We start from the raw sequence: 21886 nt of genomic DNA, 5'->3' as shown, positions 1-21886 counted from the left end.
CTCTAATTTCTCATTCTTTATGGCTGAGTAGTACTCCATTTTATTAAAAAATCCACATTTTCTTTATCCAGTCTCCAGTTGATGGGCATTTGGGCTCTTTCCAAGTTTTAGCTATCACAAACTGCGCTGCTATGAACATGGGTGCACATATATCACTGTGGTATGATTCTTTTAATTCTTTGGGGAAAATACCCAGCAGGGGAATAGCTGGGTCAAATGGGACTTCCAGTCCTAGTTCTTTGAGGTATCTCCATGCTGATTTCCACAGTGGTTTCACCAGCCTGCACTCCCACCAACAATGGAGAAGGGTTCCTTTCTTCCCACACCCCTGCAAGTATTTGTTACTGGTTGATTTCATCATAGCAGCCATTCTTGGTGGGGTGAGGTGGAATCCCAGTGTTGTTTTCATTTGCATCTCTCCAATGACCAGTGATGTTGAACATTTTTTCATACGTTTATTTGCCATTTCTACTTCTTTGTGTGAGAAATGTCTGTTCGTTTCAGATGCCCATTTTTGGATTGGTTCTTTAAATTTGGGAGGTCTGATTTTTTTAAGTTCTTTATAGAAGAGGGAATCTTGAGATGAAACTTTAACATGTGTTCAGAATTAAATTTTCTGAAAAGTTTTATGTATGCCTCAGTCTCTTATAACTGTAAACAGAGTAAGTAACCTCTCAGATAGGGACTGGATCTTTTCTCAGAGCCTAAATAAGAGAGTGCAGTGATTCTACCTGACATACAATTACAGTGTTATGTGTCTCTGGCAAATTTCTCTGGGCATTGAGGATGAACTTAAGATAATCACTCGCATTAATGGAGGAGCAGAGGGCTGCCATATTTTTCAACCTTTTTTTAAATTCTCACAACTGTGGTGTAAGGTAAATGTTATTTTCCCCATCTTAACAAATGAAGGGACCTGAGTTTAAAGAGTCTAAATGTCATGTCCAATCAATGTCCCTTATCAGGAGAGAGCAGGCTTGGAAATATAAAGTCATCTGTGTTTGATTCCATGAGAGATGATAGAATTGCCTGAAACTGGACAAAACAACATAATTTTTTGTCATGGCTTAGAATTCCTATTCAATGATTTTGACATAAAATTTCAATAGATCTTGGTGGGTGTTCTGCTCTGAAATCTGGATACATATCAGATGCTCCTGGTATAATACTAAATGAGAAGACACAGCTACACCCTTATAGATCCCCTACACGAAAAATTGCCTTTCACTCAGAAAAGACATTAAAAACTTTGCAAGAAAATACTCCAAAAGGTCACCTTGGAGCCATGTGACTGTAGGAGTCATTTTGCTTTCTATTTTCTGAGCCAGCAGGGCATGAAGGTGGAGTCACCAGCCTGGGCATGATCAATTTAGACTTGGTATTAGCTGTCATGTGGGCTTGAAGATTTCTTAACCTCTCTGTGCCTGAGCTTCCTCATCTGCCAAATAAGGACAAGAGCATCTATCTCATGGAGTGGTCTTGGGGTGGTAATGAGCTAATGCTTATAAAGTGCTTAGTACAGTGTTTGGCACTGTCCTAGATTTTCCTTAATCAGCATAATCCTAACACTGCAAAAGATTGCCTTTATAGGTTCACATATATTTTGTATATGTTTCCTTATTTGACTCTCTTAGAATAAGTAATGACTACAATTGAACAAATAAATAAACATTAAAATGATTGCAGGAGTTTAAAGTAAGCATTCAACTTGACAATCTGCCGCAAAATCCTAAAACATACACACATCTGGTCAACCTCAGCACACTCCTTGTACTTACCATCTCTCCCTTTTGAGTTCTGGTAAAATGATAACAAAGGAGTAGAAAGGGAAGCATTTCACAAGGAGGACAGGAAATGAAACATCAAAAGACTGGGCAATTCAAGGCACTGATAGGTTCAAGCAGCAACCTGGAAGAGGTGGTCCCTTAGCAGGAAGATAGCAAATTGGGGTTTGCAGCAGACCCAGGACGGGAGTCCCTTGACCAAGCAAACTCCAGGGGCTCAAGGGTGAGGTCAGGGAGATAGTGTTACCACCTGTACACTGAGTGACTAGATCTGAAAGTCCACTCCTGAATCCACTCCATCAAGGTGACCATCCAAGAAGGAGACCAGAGTCTTGTTCTCTACAGACATTAAACCCGAGAGGATCCAGTTTCCAGTTCTCTGGTGAACAAGGGGCTCCCTGCCAAGTTCATTCGGTGCACAACACCCACAGAGATGGATGGTGGGAGAAAAGAGAGGTCACGCTATAATTTCCCTGTGCTCCTTGCCTGTGAGTCACATGGCTGTACGCTTCTACTTAAGACCGTGGCTCCAGTCAACTCTTTCTTCTCACATGGTGACACTGGTAGAGTTCCAAACACTGCTTCCCACCTCTGCCCTTCAGGCCTCACAGCTCTCTGTTACTGCTTCCCATGATAGTTGTTAACATTAGGAACAAAGAGTAAATGTAAAGAAGGGGAAAATCCAGTTAGCAAAATACACATAAACATAACATCTATGTGGTTGTATAATATAAAGCAATTAATATTGATTAAGCAAAAATATACAGTAATAAATTGGGAGACTGTGGGGTTGGAAGTTGGGAGGAATAATGTGAAAGAGCTAAATTCTTAGCCAGGTATGATGGCACACACATAGACTCCTAGCTACTCAGGAGGCTGAGGCAGGAGGACCCGAGTTTGAGGCAAGCCTTGGCAACTTAGTGAGATCCTGTCTCAAAATAAAATAAAAAGGGCTAGGGATATAGGTCAGTGCTCCCCGGGTTCAATCTCCAGTACTGCAAGAAAAATAAAAAGAGCTAAATCCTTATCTATTACAGGAGAAATTCAACAAACATTGTCCTAAATTTGTAAATCAATAAATAGCCAAGTTCCCCCTGGGAAGGTGCAGAGTGTGGTGGCATATGCCTGCTTGTCCTACCAGTGCTTGGAAGGCTGAGGCAGGAGGATTACTATGCATCCAAGGCCAGCCTGGACTCCCCAGCAAGACCCTGTGTCTGGCTAGTGGAACTGAAGAGGACAAGGGACTGCTGCAGAGGGAGATGAGGACAGTTTATGACAAATGTTTAAACTATGTGTGTCCTCAGCCTCCTTTTGCTGCTGGAACAAATTAGTACAAACTTAGCAGCATAATTTTTTAAATGTTACAGTTCTGAAGGTCTGAAGTCTAAGATAAGTCTCAGTGGGCTGAGATCAAGGTGTCAGCAGGGCTAAATCCTCTCCAAGGGCTCTAGAAAAGAATCCTTCTCCTGGCCTTTCCTAGTTTCTAGAAACTAGAAGGGGCCCACCTTCCTGGCCTCATAGCCTTTTTCCAATCAACAATCACATTTCCAATCTGTTTCCATTATCATATCTCCTACTGTGATTCTCTTGTCTCCTCATTTTTATATATATATAAAAACCCTTGTAATGACATTGGGCCTACCCAGGTAATCCAGAATAATCTCCTCGTTTTGAGAACCTTAATTTAATCACACCTGTAACGCTCTTTTTGTCATACAAAGTCCCAGGGATTAGGATGTAGACATATTTGGACAGGGGCATTATTCTACTCGCTCCAACGTGTCTGAATTACTTTAATAAAAATAAATTTAGATATATACTCCTTGGCCCAATAACTTTACTTCTAGGAATTAATTTTAATGGGATAGTCATGTAAACAAAAACCTATGTTCACAGACATTGTTTCTGAAGCCGGAGAAGTATAAACTACATGTTTGTGATAAAAATGTTTAAGGTGCCATAATAAAAAGACTATTATGTAAGCCAAGCATGGGGTGGTAAATGCCTGTAAACCCAGAACTCTGGGGGGCTGAGGAAGGAGGATAGTAAATTCAAGGCCAGCTTGGGCAACTTAGTGAGACCCTGTCTCAAAATAAAAAATAAATAAAGGGCTGGGAATGTAGCTCAGTGTGGAGAACCTGTGGCAATTAAACATTTTTATATAAAACTTATTTCTTGTGTTTTGAGATGAGATCTCACCATGTGGCCCACGCTGGTTTCAAACTCCTGGACTCAAGCCTCCCAAGAAGCTGGGCCTACTAGTATATGCCACTGTGCCCAGTCCTGGAGCTTTCTGATGAACAAAAAAGGATGTTCACTGTACATTGACAAAAGCAAATTATGAACTAGTAAGTTAATAATTATTCGATTTTTATTTTTAAAAATGTGTATGTATAGCTGAGCATGGTGGCATACACCTATGATCCTATTTGGAGGCTAAGGCAGGAGGATCATGTGTTTGAGGTCAGCTTGGGCACCTTAGTGAGGCCCTGTCTGGAAGTTAGAAATAGAAATGGCTGGGGATGTAGCTCACTGGTAGAGCACCCCTGGGTTCAAGTCCTAGTACAACAACAATAACAACAACAACAAAAAGTGTGTGTATAATGTATAGGAAAATGTGAGCATGTTGCATATATATGTATATACATATATGTGTGCGTATAAATTATGTAAGAATGTCTGTGTATATATTGTACATACATAGAGTATATATGGATATATGTGCATATATATAGTGTGTGTACCTAAACACATAGAGAAAGGCACACAGAAACAGAAACTGTAGAAAAATGTATGTGTATTCTAGGGATGCAAGGATGATTCAACACACACAAATCAATAAACATAATATATCATATAAATAGAATGAAAGATAAAAATCATATGACTATCCCAATAGATGTGGAAAAAGCATTTGATAAAATTCAACATCCTTTCATAATAAAAGCTCTGAGCAAATTAGATACAGAAGGCTCATGCCTCAACATAACAGGCTGCTGTATATGACAAGACTATAGTCAAGATCAGACTGAATGGGGAAAAACTGAAAAAATTTCCTCTAAGATCAGGAATAAGACAAGGCTGTTCACCCTCACTGTTCTTTTTCAATACAGTACTCAATATTTTAGCCAAAGCTATTAGGCAAGAGAAAGAAATAAAGGCTTATGAATAGGAAAAGAGGAAGTCAAATTATCCGTTTGCAGATGATATGATTCTATACATAGAAATACCTAAAGAGTCCACCAGAAGACTATTGGAGCTGATAAATTGAGTGAAGGAGCAAGATGAAAAATCAACATACAAAAATCAGTAACTTTTCTATACACCAATATGAATTTTCTGAGGAAGAAATCATGAAAACATTTCCACTTGGGCCAGGGGTTTGGCTCAGTGGTTCTGCCACCTGCCTTGCAAGTGCAGGGTCCTGAGTTTGATCCTTGGTACAAAAAAAAAAAAAAAGACATTTCCACTCACACACAAACACACACACACACACACACACGTATATACCATAACTAGGAAAGTTAAAGACCTCTATAATAAAAATTACAAAACACTCAAGACAGCAATGGAAAAAGACACTAACCGGTGAAAAGACTTCCCATGTTCAAGGCTTAGAAGAGTTAATATTGTTAAAATGTCTTTACTACCCAAACCTGTCTACAGATTCAATGCCATCAAAATACCAAGGACCAAGACTGGGGATTTAGCTCAGTGGTGCCACCGCCTGCCTCACAAGTGCAAGGACACAAGTGCAAGTTCAATCCCCGGTACCAAAAACAAACAAACAAACAAAAAGACTTTCTTCATAGAATTAGAAAAAAAATCCAAAATTTCATATGGAGGCACAAAAGCCACCAAATAGCCAAAGCAAAAAGAACAAAGCCCCAGCCATTACAATATCTGATTTCAAAATGTGTTACAAGACACATTACAGCATGATATTAGCATAAGTCTATAGACACTTAGAGTAATGGAACACAATAGAGAACGCAGAATAAACTCACACATCTTCAGCAAACTGATTCTCAACAGAATACAAACTTTGAAGAAAGGATAACATCTTCAATAAAAGGTGCTGAGAGAGCTGGAAAGCCACATGCAGAAAATTGAGACTTGATCCCTATCTCTCACCCTGTACAAAAAACAATCAACTCAAAATGGATCAAAGACCTTAAAGTAAACCATGAAACTACTAGAGGAAAACACAGGGGAAGGACTTCAAGACACTGGTACATTCAATGATTTTTCTGGACAAGACTCCAAGAAACAAAAGCAAACAAAAGCAAAAATTGACAAATGATATTATATCAAACTTCAACATTTCTGCCCAGCAAAGAAACAATTAACAGAGCAAAAAGACAACTGACAGAATGGGAAAAAAATATCTGCCAACTATTCATCTGAGAGAGTATTAACATACAGAATATAGAACGAACTAAAAAAATTTCACAACAAAAAGCAAATAATTCAATTTAAAATGGGCAAATGATCTAAATAGACACTTATCAAAAGAGGAAGTACAGGCTGGGGATTTAGCTCAGTGGTGCCACCATGTGGCTCACAAGCACAAGGTCCCGAGTTTGATACCCCATACCAAAAAAAAGAAAGTACAAATGACCAACAAATACATAAAAAATGCTCAATATCATTAGCCATCAAAAAATGCAAATCAAAACTATAAAATACTATCTCATCCCAGTCAGAAGGCCTATTATTTTTTTAAATAGCAAATATTGGTGAAAATATAGAGAAAAAGGAACTCTTCTACACTGTTGGTATGAATGTAAATTAGTGCAACCACTGTGGAAAACAGCACGGAGTTTCCTCAAAAAACTGAAAGTAAAACTACCATATGATCCAGCTATCTCATTTTTGTATATATTCAAAGAAAATGAAGTCAGCATGCACAAGAGATCACTGCATACCCACGTTTATTGCACCACTATTGGCAACACATAAGATATGGAATCAGCCTTAGTGTCCAACAGATAAATAGATAAAGGCAATACGGTACTGCATATATGCATGATGGAATATTATTCAGCCCTAACTAAGAATGAAATCTTGTCCTTTGCACCAAAATTGATGGAACTGGAGGACAACATGCTAAGTGAAATAACTCAGATACAGAAAGGTAATTGTCATATTGTTTCTCTCATATGTGAAAACTAAAAAATGGGAAAAATAGAAGAGTGATACTAGGTCTGGGAAGAGGGAAGTGGGTGGTGAGAGCAGAAGGGCAGATAGGTATGACTAATGCACACTGTATGCATGTAGGGAAATAGCACAGTGAATCCCATGAATTTGGACAATTAATATGTTCATAAAAATAAAATTAAACTGGGCATTGTGGCACACACTCGTAATCCCAGCACCTGAAAGGCTGAAGCAGGAGGATTGCCGTGAGTTTGAGGCTAGCCTGGACTACATACTGAGATCCTGTCTCAAAAACAATAAATAAATAAATAAAAAGAAAATTGAAAAGGAAAGTGTGCGTGTGCGTGCAAAGTGGGTATATATGTGCTGACAGCCCACAAGGATTGAGACCAAACTGGTAACTCCACTTCTTTATACTTCCTTGTACTTTTTAGGGTTTTCCCCCATCAAGTCTGCATTACTTTTTTTTTCATTCCTTAATTTTATTGGTACAATTTAGGTATACAATATGCTGACATTCGTTATTGGGAATTTGTACTTTTACATAATATATCTTCATTCTTATTTTTCCCCCATTTCCCTGCCCTCCCTTCAACCCCTCCACCCCTCCCTAAGTCTGAATTACTTATATACCAATAAAAAGAATTATTTCCAGGTAACCTAAATAAACACCATTTTTAAATGAGCATCTGAAAATTTAGAGACTAACTGCTGCAGCAGCTGTCCCCAAAGATTACACATGTAGCAATTATCACAGGTAAAAGAAAATATGTCAGCTACTCTTTTTAATTAACACGCTCCTGAATATTTAGTTATACATACCCTAGAAGAATGTGAAGCTGTTACTATAAATCTACAGATATTGTTCTCTTTAGATTCTTGTTTTGTCTTAAGGTTTATGAGGCGGTGACAATTTAGAGGGCACCAAAGGTCTCTGGTTTCTAAGAAGCAGTACTGGGAAAATGCAGCTCAATTCCCTTCCTTGTCCAGTAGGTGGGGCAAGAAAGCTTTAGAAGAGTTCCTGCCAGTCAAACCATGACTAGAGAGAGACCAAGTTGCAGAAAAGGCAGTTAGGCTCAGTAGTCATCTCAATTCACTTTAGTAGGGTGGTGCTAACATTTTCCTAGGGTGAAAACTTCCAGAGAGTTGTCTCAATAATGCCAAGAGGGTATAAAATGTGTTTCAGTACTTGATCATCATACCAGAAATCAGGATATTTTTCTAATATTTTTAAATTAAAAGTTTTCTGCTGAAAATGCAAACTAAAACTATACTGAGACCATTGTTCATGGATCAAGTGGACAAACACTCAAAAGCGTGTCAACCATCAAACTGTAGTGACACATGCACACCAATGTTCATAGTAGTGCAACTCACAATAGCTAAGTTCTGGTAACAGCCCAGGTGCCCATTAACTGATGAACGGATAAAGAAAATGTGGCACATCCACAACACGATAGATTCCACCATAAAGAAGAATACAAGCATGTCGTTTGCAGGAAAATGGATGCATCCAAAGACTATAGTGTTAAGTGAAATAAACCAGACACAGAAAGTTAAATATCACATGGCTTCTCTTACATGAGAAATCCAAAATATAAATAAATTAAAAAGCAAAAGAAAGGAGAGATGATAGAAAACAGGAAGGCAGACTTTTTGTATAAGGGGAAGGGGATCAGGGGAAGCAGGAGGGGGGACAGCAGGAAGGGGGGCAGAAAGTTAAAAGATGATCAAGGTATGTTTTATGTACGTTTCAATTCCCCAAAACGAATGTAACTATAATGTATCACACACACTCTAATTTTAAAAATAATTGTCAATATACTTTTCAAGAAAATAACACCAAGAATCAGCAAATGGGATATCAAATTAAAATGCTTCTACACAGTAAACAGAAGTGAAGAGACAATCTAGCAGAAGTAACACTTTTCTGAGTATATCTTTTTCATAGTATTGATTTGTGTAGGTTAATGTTCTATATATTCAAAAAATCAAATCAACAAGGGTGAGGGAAAAGCTAAAAGTGAAAGTAAATGGGAAAAAACCATACCTGTGTCAAATGAATAACATAACCACGTTGTGGGGGACTGAGAGTGGGTGAGACCAATCCGAATAATTAGTGGGGACAGTATTTATCTGTGTACCTTCTGTTTTTAAGGGCACGAAGCTATGAACAAATCCTGAACTATTTTTACTAGCATTCTTCCCTGTAGTGGTATCAATCAGTGAAGCGACTCTGAAACTGATTTAGAGGTTGCTATAGTTTGTTATCTTGAATGTTCCCAAAGGCCCATGTGCTGGGAGCTTGGTCCCCAAGGAGGCACTATTAGAAGGTGCCAGAACTTTTAAGCTGAGGGACTAATAAGGGGTTGTTAGATGATCAGGGGTGTACCTCTTTGCTTCCTGACTCACGATACAAGTAGTTTTCCTCCACCATGGACCCCTGTCATCACGTGCCTCCTCAGCACAAACCCAAAAGCAAGAGGGTCAAGCAACCATGGACTGAAACCTCCAACACTCTGAGCCAAAATAAGCCTTTTCTCTTTATAAGTTAATTAGCGTAAGTATTCTGTTATACTGATGGAACAATGACTAACAGAGATATATTATGTGATTGAGTAAATGGTGAAATAATTTGCTCTTGTTGGGAGCCAGGGTTCTCGCTGTAGAAGAACTGGCATACAAATAAAATAGGAGGAGGAAGGAAGAATCCTATGGAATATTTCCTGGACATGGCTACTGAAAAGGTTTATATGCAAACACACTCTAGTAGCAGTGGGCACTAAGGCCCAAACTTGGTCTCTAATACCACCTCTCCTCAACACACACAAACATAGAGAACAAATGACAGAGCAAATGAGAAATGTTAACAGTTGAATTGGAGTTAAATGGTATATGGATATTCTTTGTACTATTCTTGCATTTTTTCTGTACATTTGAAATTATTTCCAAATAAAAACATTTTAAATATAGATTAAATGCATGATGATCTGTTTCTAACTTCAGTTCAACCATACCACCACACTATGTCTTCTTGGAAACAATGAAAGACTTTTTTCCCACCACCAATACTGATTTACTAAAGAAAAAACAAACACATTTCTCTAGATTTCTTTGTTGTTTTAATGTCTATGACATTTACTGGGCACTGCTGTGTGGTTCATATCCTCCAAGCCTAAGAGTGGAAGGAAAAATGACAAGATGTCTGTTCTTGAGATGTAAAGAGTTAAAAGTAGGAAACTTCGACTTTCCAGAGTGCTGAGATTCCAGGCATGCACCACACCTGTCCTCTCTCTCCTTTCTCTGAGGTCCAAGTTCTCACCTCTGAAAAGAGGATTCCAGGCAGCTCAGGATACAGTAAACTTCAGGAAGGTACTTCCCCATGCCTCCAGGCTTTTTAGAGAGAAACACAAAGACATTATGAGCATTTACCTCAAAGAATAAAAGACCCAGATGTCTGTCAAGTTCCAGACATTACCGCACCCCATAGCACGCTTGCTATTTATTTATTTATGAGACAGGGTCTCTCTACGTAGCTCAGGCTGGCCTTGAACTAACTATGTAGACCCGGTTGACCTCAAATTGTGACAATCCTCCTGCTTTAGGCTGCTATGTGCTGGGATACACCATAGCTTTTAAAAACCAGTGAGGCAATCCATTATCAGCAGTATCCCATGTTACAGCCAGGCAGTACCTCTGGTCACATAACGTCTATGTTCACATTCCCTGAAGGGCCCAGTCTAGGGCATGGTGCACACGGTAGGTGCTCAGTGAGGCCTCCAGAACCATAAAGTAAGGAGGCTTAGCTACATCACTGTAGTTCCTCTTAAGGATTTACAGTATTTTGAGACTATATATTTATCTTAATGATGATATTATTTCTCTAAATGAGAAATCATCTTAGAAGTTCTTCTTGGAAACCGATTTTTAAGCTAATTTTCAAACTAAAAGAAAAATCAATCTCAATACCTTTAAGCCTAAAGTAATTTGAATGACACAATGTATGATCTCACTTAAATTTTCAATTATTATCCATGTTTTTTATCTGCTATTTAATGCAACAAATACTTATTGAATGCCTACTATGTGCTATGTATGACTTGACTCTTTAAAATTTTTCATCCTACTTCTAAGGCTCAAATATATACTCAGTGGAAAGAGATTTTTAAGATTTTCCAAACAATGAGATTCAAAAAGACAAGCTCTAAAATGTTTAAAAACACGATCATTTCCTTGGAATAAGTTTGACTTTGGAAGGTGATTCTTGGAAAGGAAAAACTGGAATTGCTTGAGTCTTCTCTCCTGAGACACCATTCTTAATGTTCTCTCTAAGCAATCAGGGGCCACTTAGCACGTTTTATTAGAAAGGACATTTGGCTTAAGGAGAGAAAGGTGCTTAACTTGGTGGGAAAACCATAGCCAAATTATTTTCTTTCTGATAGAAACAGACATTACTTCCAGCTACTAATAAAACTCAGGTGAGGCCCCTCTCCCCATATAAAATAGAAAGTTATTTCCAGTGTATTCTAGGTATTTCATACAATAGTGGAATCATCTATTTGTCCATTTGTTTGACTTAGTTCATTTAGTATAACTTTTTTTTGTTGTTTTTTTTTGGTACTGGGGATTGAACTCTGGTCCTTGCACTTGCGCAGCAGGCAACGAAACTACTGAGCTAAATCCCTGGCCCTAGTGTAACATTTTCAAGGTTCATCTATATTGTACCAAGTGCTATCAATACTTAATTCCTTTTTATAATAAGAGTCCATTGTATGGATATACCACATTTTGTTTATCCATTCATCTGCTGATGAACACTTGAGTGTTCTCAACACCTCTTGGCTATTGTGAATAACGCTGCAATGAACATTGCTGTATGAGTATCTGAGTTCCTGTTTTCAATTCTTAGACCCAGGAGAGGAGTTTCTAGACCATATGGTAATTCTATGTTTAGCTTTCTGAGGAACATCTTGACAACCTTTCCCCTCAGTTGTTAAGAGACCATTAAATTAGCAGCATTGGCTTCCCTGCAACCCCCTGCACAAGTTGTTGTCAGTAAGAACTTCTCAACATTGAAGTCAATTTCTTTTTTACTAAATATTATTTGAAGTATCATTAGAAGGGATTAGAATTTGAGATAAAAATTTATTCTACAAAAGTACATGTAAAGTTTAATCTGGTTGTTAGTAACAATGTGTACAGCAAAATGTAGTTACTACATTTTAACATGGCAATTCAAGATTTCATTAAGACAGTTTTAGACTTCTGGGAATGGGAGTTTATCTCTTGTCCTCTATAATAGGTGCACTTGAATGCCATACAAATTTCAAACACATTTTAAACATGTATGTGACTATCTCCAAAGACTGAATATACATAAAATATAATCCCAACTACCCCCAAAATAAGGCCCATACAAAAGATTACTGAAAAATACCAAAATGTTACATAAATGTTTATGAGGAATGGGGTTATAAATTTTTTCCTGTTTACATACCATTCCATGTACTTTGTCAAATAACAAAATTTCAACAAATGGAGTTTCAAAGATCTCATTGTCTTTTTTTTTTTTTTGGTGCTGGGGATCGAACTCATGACCTTGCGCTTGCCAGGCGTTGGCACCACCGAGCTAAATCCTGGCCCTCATTGTCCTTTTAAATAGCAACTCATTAATTGATAATGTAAAATAGGAAGAAAAGGTCCAAAGGGGTAGGGGTAGTGGGAGGGGCAGGGGAAAGGAAAGAAGGGAAAGGAAAAATGATGAGAAATGGAAAAAATGGAAATAAAGTCTTTGTAAATAGGGAAGGGTGGAGGGCGTGAAGGGAGGGCTAGGAATGAGGAAAAAATAAGAACCAAGATGCATTCTGTAAAGGTACAATTCCCAATGAGAAATGTAATTGTGTTGTATACCTACAATGTACCAACAAAAGAATTTAATACCAAAAAAAAAAATTAAAAATAAATAAATAAATAAATAAATAGCAATTCATGAACCAGGCAGCATCCAGTCTAGTCTACAAAACAGAAAGGCACTCCAAGGAGCTAAGCAGACTGAGTGGGTTTTACAGGCGAAATGAAACAGAGGAAAGTAGGAACCAGGAAAAATATCACATTAGTTACTTCAAGGTTACTTTCCTTATAAAGATTTAGGTGAAATCTCATTGGCTTAACGGTTTGGCTATCAGTTCTCTCTCCTGATGTCTTGGAAGGTGAAGCGTTACAACTTGGATTTTGGTGTGGTGATGTGTAAGGACCTTGGGAATGAGTGACTCCATTTTGGGCCTGCAGTCTTTTCTTTAACAATTTTTTTTATTATCAGGGGGAAAGTTTTGTATTCCATTTTAGTTTTAACTAATACTTATTTGCAGTACAAACAAAAACAATTTCCCCAAGACAAAAACAATAACCAACCAACAGTGTTTACAGTAGACAAGTTGCAACTAGACCTCTATTTATTCATATGTATTGACAGGATTGATGTGGGAATCACTATACTTTTTAAACTTTAGATTTAATTTTATTTGAGTACAAAAAAATTGGAAATGAAGCCAAAGGGGCTGCTGAACTTCAGATAAACATTTCTTCACCATAAGGCCCACTGCTTCCTAAGAGAGCTAAGTAAGATAGTGGTTATCAAACTTGTATGCAACAGAACCCCCTGAAGGACTTGTTAAATCACAGGTTTCTGGGCCCTAACCCCAGGATTTCCGATTCAGGAGGTCTGGAGCGAGACCAAAAATCTGCATTTCTAACAAGTTCCCAGATGATTTTGATTTTGCTGGTTTGGGACTATACTTTGAGAACCACTGTATTAAGGTCAAGAAAAAGATGGAAAAACTTAATGTTAGTCATTAGGGTTTTTTCCTAGATTATAGTCTGAAGACATTATAACTTTACAGGACACCTGGCCATTAAAAATGAGGTATGTCGCACAGGTAATGGGGGAAAAATAAAAACTAAGATACATCATGTTCAGGAACAAACACCCAATGATAAATGTAAATGTATTGTATACCTAAAATGTACAAATAAATATATATACATATATATATATAAAGGAGGTGTGTTTGCAGTGTCCATCCCACTTTTCCTCCACCATGCTCCAATTCGTTGACATATGTTAATTTTTGTGCAGATTTGTCATATGTATTTACAGTCTATCCTCAGTTTTAAAATGTACATTTTAATGGATTTAGGACTCATAATCATTCCTTTTTCTGAACTTTGTTGGGGAACCTGGATCCCTTTTCTTTGAATTCTCATTAAATGTGCAGAACCAAGGCTTGCTGGATCCAGTCAAAAGTGTATTTTACTCGTGAAGGCTTTGGCTTCCCCAGGCTGCTCTGGGATCTAGAAAATTACTAGTCCTGGTGAAACTCTTTTGCTGAGGCCCCACAATGGCAGCAAAGACTTTGGCATTCCAAGGGGTTTCCTTTACTGTTCTCCATGTGTCATCCTGTCAGTTTCCTTGTTCCTTTTGGGGGCACACTGTCACCAAGATTTTGTCAACTGTTTCTCTTCTCAGGACAATTTATGGGGGATGTGAAGGAGCTGGAAGTTCCCTCACACCTTACTGCATTAGCATCTTCTCCCTTCCTTGTTTGGTGGCTGCTGATCAATTTTTGTCTGGTGGTTACCGAGTTTGCTAGATAATGAAAAATGAAAGACTTTCTGACCCAGTTTTATTTTTCCTGCTTCTGTTGGAAAGTATCCCCATTCTTTCTTAAAGAGAAAATTCAAGGGCTGAAGCCGTAGCTCAGTGGTAAAACATTTGCCTAGCATGCATAAGTCCTTGGGTTTGATCCCCAGTACTACAAAAACTAAACAAAAACCAATTTTAAAGCAGAGGAAGGGGCTTCCGGGCTGCTGTACCACCACTCCCAGGGCAAAAGAAGGGGCTTTCAGGCCACCACAGCACCGCTCCCAGTGCAGAGAAAGAGGCTTCTGGGCCGCTGCAGCACCACTCCCAGCACAGAGGAGGTGAGCCACGTGGGTGCCAACAGCACACACCCACTCTGCCTGCTCCCCGCCCTGGTGAAAGGAGAAGACACGTAAATAAGTCTCAAAACCAGACTTCCAGATCACCTACAGCAACCCCAAAGGAAAATGAGATGGAACACTCTGATACTTAACCACCTGGACTCCCTGAACTGGCAACAAAAGAGGATCTGGAAAAATGAAATCAGAAATAATTTCTAAAATAACAGCAGAAATTGTGTTCATGGGGGAAGACATGATTAATAAATCTAGAGAGGAGCTGAGGAACATAATGGAATCCCAACATAGGAAACAAATAGAATCCATAAACAGATGCAAACAGATTTCCAGGACATTAAAAGCTCCATTGAAAGTCTATACAGCAGAATGAGCCAATGTGAGGACAGAATTTCAGATATAGAAGATAAGATAGCAATTAGTGACCAGGAAAAGAAAAATTGCTTCAAAATGGTAAGGGACCACGAGAAATCAATCCAGCAGCTGCTAGATGATGCAAAGAAGAATAACATAAGACTGATTAGACTCAAGGAAGAAACAGGAAAGAGAGGTCTGTGGACACAATACCAAGGTCGCGAGTCACGCAGAACACGCTGAATCAGCCCGCTGCAGACAGGTAGGTCTGCGGACACCATACCAAGGTGGCGAGTCATGTGAAACACGCTGAATGAGCCTGCTGCACACAGGCAGGTCTGCAGACGCCATACCAAGGTCGCGAGTCAGGCGGAACACACTGAATCAGCCCGCTGCAGACAAGCAGGTCTGTGGACGACCTACCAAGGTCGTGAGTTGCACAGAACATCCAGAATCAGCCCGCTGCAGACAGGCAGGTCTGCGGATGACGTACCAAGGTCGCAAGTTGCAAGGAACACGCCGAATCAGCCCACACCCCAGCAGCAATCCACTGGACACCCCCGCCCCCGCTCCTCTGGCCTCTTCTCTGTAAGGCCACCTGGTTCCACACTACAAAGACACAGAGGACACTGGACCACCAGACCACTGTACTGTGTAAGTTGGTGTCATCTTCACCTCCCATCAGGACCGGGACTATCTTCAGGGGAAGGGCAGCTGGAACCTGCAATACAACTCTGCAGATTTCAACCCTACAGGAGGACAGGGAGCTCGACTTGGGACTTGCAGCTAGAAGTCTGCCTGAATCTCACAGGTCTGCGACTGGCTTGCTGAGACTCACTGACTTATATCTGCACACTGCAACCCACGTTGTCTATTGTGACAGCAGAGACATACTCTGAAAGAGGCCCTTCATCTTCATGGTTATTTTTTATTTGCAAAATTAGTATTATTAGTTTTTTTCTCTTTTCGTTTCTTTTGCTCCTCTTATCTTTAACTTTTTTCCTACTCTTTACCAATATTTTTCTCTCCTTTCTTTTCTTTTCTTCTTTCTTTTCTTGTTCCTTTCTCTCTTTCTTACACTCACTCTCTTGCTCTCCCACATTGTTCATCTTCCCTTTTTGTCCCTATTTTGGTCCTCATTTGGAGTTCTTCTTTATTTTCCTATTATTCTCTTTTTCCTTCTCACCTGTGTCCTCTGGCCACACTGCTAACCTTCCCCTATCCTTCTTCCCATCTGTTCCTCCCTCCGCAACCCCTTCTAACTCCCCATCCCAAAGGGTAAAGTTGTTATATTGAAGAGTTTATTCACTATATGTTGGGTTGGTCCTCGATCTTGATTTAATTCACACAGCTAAAGGTGATAGATTAATAACTACCACAAAATGTCATTTTCAAAGATGTACTTGATGCAATGGTGTTGCTGATTGTATCACTTGGGCTAAGGTGTTGGTATTGATCTAGTAAATAAACATTCCTAGTATAAGGAAAATGAGATAGCCTTAGAGTCATTAGAGACTCAAACCTTAAAGACCAGCTATATCTGGAAGACACCTCTGAGAAGCAATCATTCCATAAGGGTTCTAATTACAAGCAACAAAGATACCTACAATAAGCAATTTCAAACTATCAACACAGGAGTTAAACCAAGGACAGTACCAAAAACAAAAATGAGAAGGCATTTAAGCAAGGCACAAACTCAGACTTCCACCCCACCAAGGGTAAATCCTGGGGGAAATGAGATGGAAAAGTCCCATAACCAACCACCTGGATCCCCTGAACTGATAGCACAGGAAGTAAAAAAACAGATGAATGAGGCTCTAAAAAAATTCAAAGCAGAAATAATCCCCAGATATCTACAGAGATGGTGAGCAGAGTGAAAGACATGATTAGAAGCTCTAGAACAGAAACAGATAAAAAAATAGATGAGCTCAGAAACATGCTGGAAGTCATGAATACCCAGCATAAGAAAGAAATGGAAACCATGATCGCCCAACATAAGAAAGAAATGGAATCCATGAAACAGTTTCAAACAGATATTCAGGAGATCAAAAACTCCACTGAAAGTATCCACGGCAGATTAAGGGAATCTGAGGATAGAATATCAGATATAGAAGACAGGATCATGGTTAGAGACAGTGAAAAAAGAGATTTCTTAAAAATAGTAAGGGACCATGAGAAATCAATCCAACAACAGCTAGATGATGCAAAGAAGAATAACAAAAGACTGATAGGAGTCCATGAAAAAACAGGAGAAAGCACAATTGACATAAAAAAACTGTTCACAGAAGTAATAGTGGAAAACTTCCCAGACAGAGGTAGAGAATTGGACATACAGATAAGTGAGGTGTATAGAACTCCAACTAGCCATGATCATAAAAAATCTACATCTAGACATATAATAGTCAAGATCCCAGAAACCCAACAGAAAAACAAAATCCTACAAACAGAGAAAAGAAACAAATCACCTACAAAGGAAAGCCCATCAGAATCACAGCAGACTTCTCAACACAAACCCTCAAATCAAGGAGAGCCTGGAGTGAAGTATTTCAAGCCCTAAAAGAAAATAACTTCCAACATAGACTGTTGTATCCTGCAAAATTATCTTTCAAAATTGATGGGGAAATTAGATACTTCCACGACAAAGAACACCTGAGAAATTTCATGAACACCAAAACAGCACTACAAGCAATTCTAAACAATATCCTAGAAAAAAAGCAATGAAGGCCACAACTCCATGACGCCCAACAGAGGGAAGCCACCAGGCAAGGTAAGACGCTAAAGGGAAAGGGGGAAAAAATAAGAAATAAAAAAGCCAACAAAAGTAAAACATCATGACAAGGATAAATCAATATCTATCAATTATAACCCTCAATGTTAATGGCCTCAATTCACCAATCAAAAGAAATATACTGGTAGAATGGTTTAAAAAGGAAAATGCAACAATATGCTGTATACAAGAAACACACCTAACTCAAAAAGAAATTCACAGGGCTGGGGATTTAGCCCAGTGGTTCCGTCACCTGCCTCGCAAGCGCAAGGACCCAAGTTCAATCCCCAGTACCAAAAAAAAAAAAAAAAGAAAGAAACTCATAGACTGAAAGTAAAAGGATGGAAAACAGTTCTCCATGCCAGAGGAAATCAGAAGAAATCAAGGGTAGCAATCTTATTTGCAAACAAAGTAGATTTCAAACCAAAACTAATTAAGAGAGACAAAGATGGTCACTACATCCTCATGAAGGGAACAATCCAAGAGGAAGAGATGACAATCCTAAATATATATGCACCAAATACGAATGCCCTCAACTATACAAAACAAATATTAATAGAGATGAAAAATCATATAAACACTAATACAATTGTAGTGGGGGACCTCAATACCCCACTATCACAAATAGATACATCATCTAGACAAAAAGATAACAAGGAAATTCTAGAACTGAACCAAGCTATTGAACAAATGGACCTAATAGATGTTTACAGAGTGTTCCACCCCACAAAATTGGAATACACATTCTTTTCAGCTGCACATGGGTCATTCTCTAGAATAGACCACATGCTAGCTCATAGGACATGTCTAAGTAAATGTAAAAGAACTGAAGTTACCACCTGTATATTATCAGACCATAGTGCAATAAAATTGGAGATCAATAACATAATTAACCACAAAACCCCAACAAATACATGGAAACTGAATAACACCCTCTTGAACAACCAATGGGTCACAGAAGTAATTAAAGATGAAATTAAACAGTTTCTACAAGTACATGAAAATGCCAGTACAACATACAGGAATCTATGGGACACAATGAAAGCAGTTCTATGCGGGAAATTCATAGCAGTGAATGCCCATATTAGGAAAACAGAGAAAACTCAGATAAATAACCTAATGCAGAACCTCAAGCTCCTAGAAAAAGAAGAGCATAATGAATCCAAAGCTTGTACAAGAGAGGAAATTATAAAATCAGGACAGAAATCAGTGCAATAGAGACTAAGAGAACAATACAAAAAAATCAATGAATCAAGGAGTTGTTTTTTTGAAAGAATAAATAAAATCCATAAACCTTTAGCCAACCTTATCAAAAAAAGGAAAGGCAAGGCACAAATACATGCCATTAAGAATGAAAAAGGTGAAGTCACAACAGATCCAACAGAAATCCAGAGGATCATCAATACCTACTTTGAGAACCTCTACTCCAATAAAATGGAAAACAGAAGAAATGGGCAGATTCCTAGATACATACGAATTGCCAAAGTTAAATAAAGAAGATACAGAAATTCTAAACACCCCAATCACAATGAGTGAAAATGAAAATGTAATAAAATATTTACCAACAAAGAAAAGCCCAGGTCCGCATGGCTTCACTGATGAATTTTACAAGACATTTAAAGAAGAACTAATGCCATTACTCTTTAAACTCGTCAAGGAAATTGAAAGGGAAGCAATACTTCCAAATTCCTTCCTGGAAGCAAGTGTTACTTTGATTCCAAAACCAGGAAAAGACCCAACCCAAAAAGAGACCTACAGGCCAATCTCCCTAATGAACATAGATGCAAAAATTCTCAACAAGATACTGGAAAACAGAATCCAGAAGGTCATCAAGAAGATCATACACCCTGACCAAATGGAATTCATTGCAGGGATGGATGGATGGATGGCTCAACATATGCAAATCAATCAATGTAATACACTATATCATTAGAGCCAAGAACAAAAACATATGATCATCTCAATAGATGCAGAAAAAGCATTTGACAAAATCCAACATGCATTTATGATTAAAAACCCTACAAAAAATTGGAATAGATGGACTCTACTTAAATCTGATAAAAGCCATCTATGAAAAACCAAAAGCCAACATCATACTAAACGGTCAAAAACTGAAATCTTTCATGCTCAAATCAGGAACAAGACAAGGATTTCCACTATCACCACTCCTGTTCAATATAGTTCTGGAAACATTAGCCACAGCAATTAGAAAAGAGAAAGAAATAAAAGGAATAAAGATAGGAAAAGAAGAAGTTAAACTGTCATCATTTGCTGATCATATGATACTTTACATAGAAGACCCAAAAAACTCCACCAGAAGACTTCTAGACTTAATTGACAAATTCAGTAGAGTAGCTGGATACAAGGTCAACACTCGAAAAACAATAGCCTTCTTGTACACAAATAAGAGACTCACTGAGAGAGAAATTAGGGAAACAATTCCTTTTACAATAGCATCCCAAAAAATGAAGTATCTAGGAATCAATCTAACAAAGGAAGCAAAAGACCTCTACACTGCAAACTACAGCACTCTGAAAAAAGAGATCAAAGAGGATACAAGAAAATGGAAAGACATCCCTTGCTCCTAGGTAGGAAGAACCAATACAGTGAAAATGGCCATACTTCCAAAACTACTATATAGATTCAATGCAATGCCAATTGAAATTCCAACAATATACTTCACAGAACTAGAGAAAACAATCCAAAAATTCATTTGGAACAAGAAGAGACCCAGAATAGCAAAAGCAATTCTAGGTAACAGAGACATGGCAGGGGGTATCACAATCCCCAACCTGCAACTGTACTACAAAGCTACTGTGATAAAAACAGTGTGGTACTGGCAAAGAAACAGATCTGAGGACCAGTGGAACAGATTAGAAGATGCAGAAACAACTTCAGACACATTCAGCCATCCCATCTTCGACAAAGGAGCCAAACACCCTCACTGGAGGAAAGACAGCCTCTTTAATAAATGGTGCTGGAAAAATTGGGCTTCAACTTGCCAAAGATTAAAACTAGACCTATATCTCTCACCATGTACTCAACTAAAATCAAAATGGATTAAAGATCTAAATATTAAAATAGAAACGCCGAATCGGCTGGAACAGAGGTTAGGAAGAACTCTTGAAGACACTGGTGTAGGAAAAGATTTTATGAACAAAACCTCAGTTGCCTGTGAACTAGCACAAACCATCAACAAGTGGGATCTCTTCTTATTAAAAAGCTCTTGCACAGCAAGAGAAACCACCAACAGTGTGAAGAGACAACCCACAATGTGGGAAAAAATCTTCACCTGCTGTTCCTCAGAGAAAGGTCTACTATCTTGAATCTATAAAGAACTTTAAAAAAATCAGACCTCCCAAATTTAAAGACCCAATCCAAAAATGGGCATCTGAAATGAACAGACATTTCTCAGACAAAGAAGTAAAAGCAGCAAATAAATATATGAAAAAATGTTCAACATCACTGGTCATTCGAGAGATGCAGATTAAAACAACAGAAAGAATGGCTGCTACCAAGAAATCAACCAATAACAAATGCTGGTAGGTGTGTGGGGAGAAAGGAACCCTTCTCCATTGTTGGTGGGAGTGCAGACTGGTGCAACCACTGTGGAAATCAATATGGAGAAACCTCAAAGAACTAGGGCTAGAGGTCCAATTTGACCCCGCTATTCCCGTTGGGTATCTTCCCCAAAGAATTAAAAGAATCATACCACAGTGATATATGTGCACCCATGTTCAGAGCAGCACAATTTGTAATAGCTAAAACTTGGAAGCAGCCCAATTCCCCATCAACTGGAGACTGGATAAAGAAAATGTGTGGGTTT

At 38.5% G+C, this 21886-nt stretch overlaps 1 protein-coding gene across 2 annotated transcripts in view; it reads right to left on the bottom strand.

Annotated features, from left to right (window-relative positions):
- Positions 1-10121: 10121 nt before the first annotated feature.
- Positions 10122-21886, bottom strand: part of Bclaf3 (BCLAF1 and THRAP3 family member 3) — a 77361-nt gene continuing 65596 nt past the window's right edge. For both annotated transcript variants that reach the window (XM_087193649.1, XM_087193650.1), the window contains exon 13: positions 10122-10337. In XM_087193649.1, coding sequence (XP_087049775.1) covers positions 10263-10337 — 75 coding nt within the window. In that variant the 3' untranslated portion in view covers positions 10122-10262. The remainder of the gene's footprint in view (positions 10338-21886) is intronic.

Source organism: Heterocephalus glaber, unplaced genomic scaffold (assembly GCF_053883595.1).
Source record: "Heterocephalus glaber isolate CG9 unplaced genomic scaffold, H.glaber_assembly_v1.0 deba00001594, whole genome shotgun sequence".
Classification (NCBI taxonomy): domain Eukaryota; kingdom Metazoa; phylum Chordata; class Mammalia; order Rodentia; family Bathyergidae; genus Heterocephalus; species Heterocephalus glaber.
The sequence above is the reverse complement of the archived record's forward strand: the minus strand, read 5'-3'. Positions and strand labels throughout refer to the sequence as shown.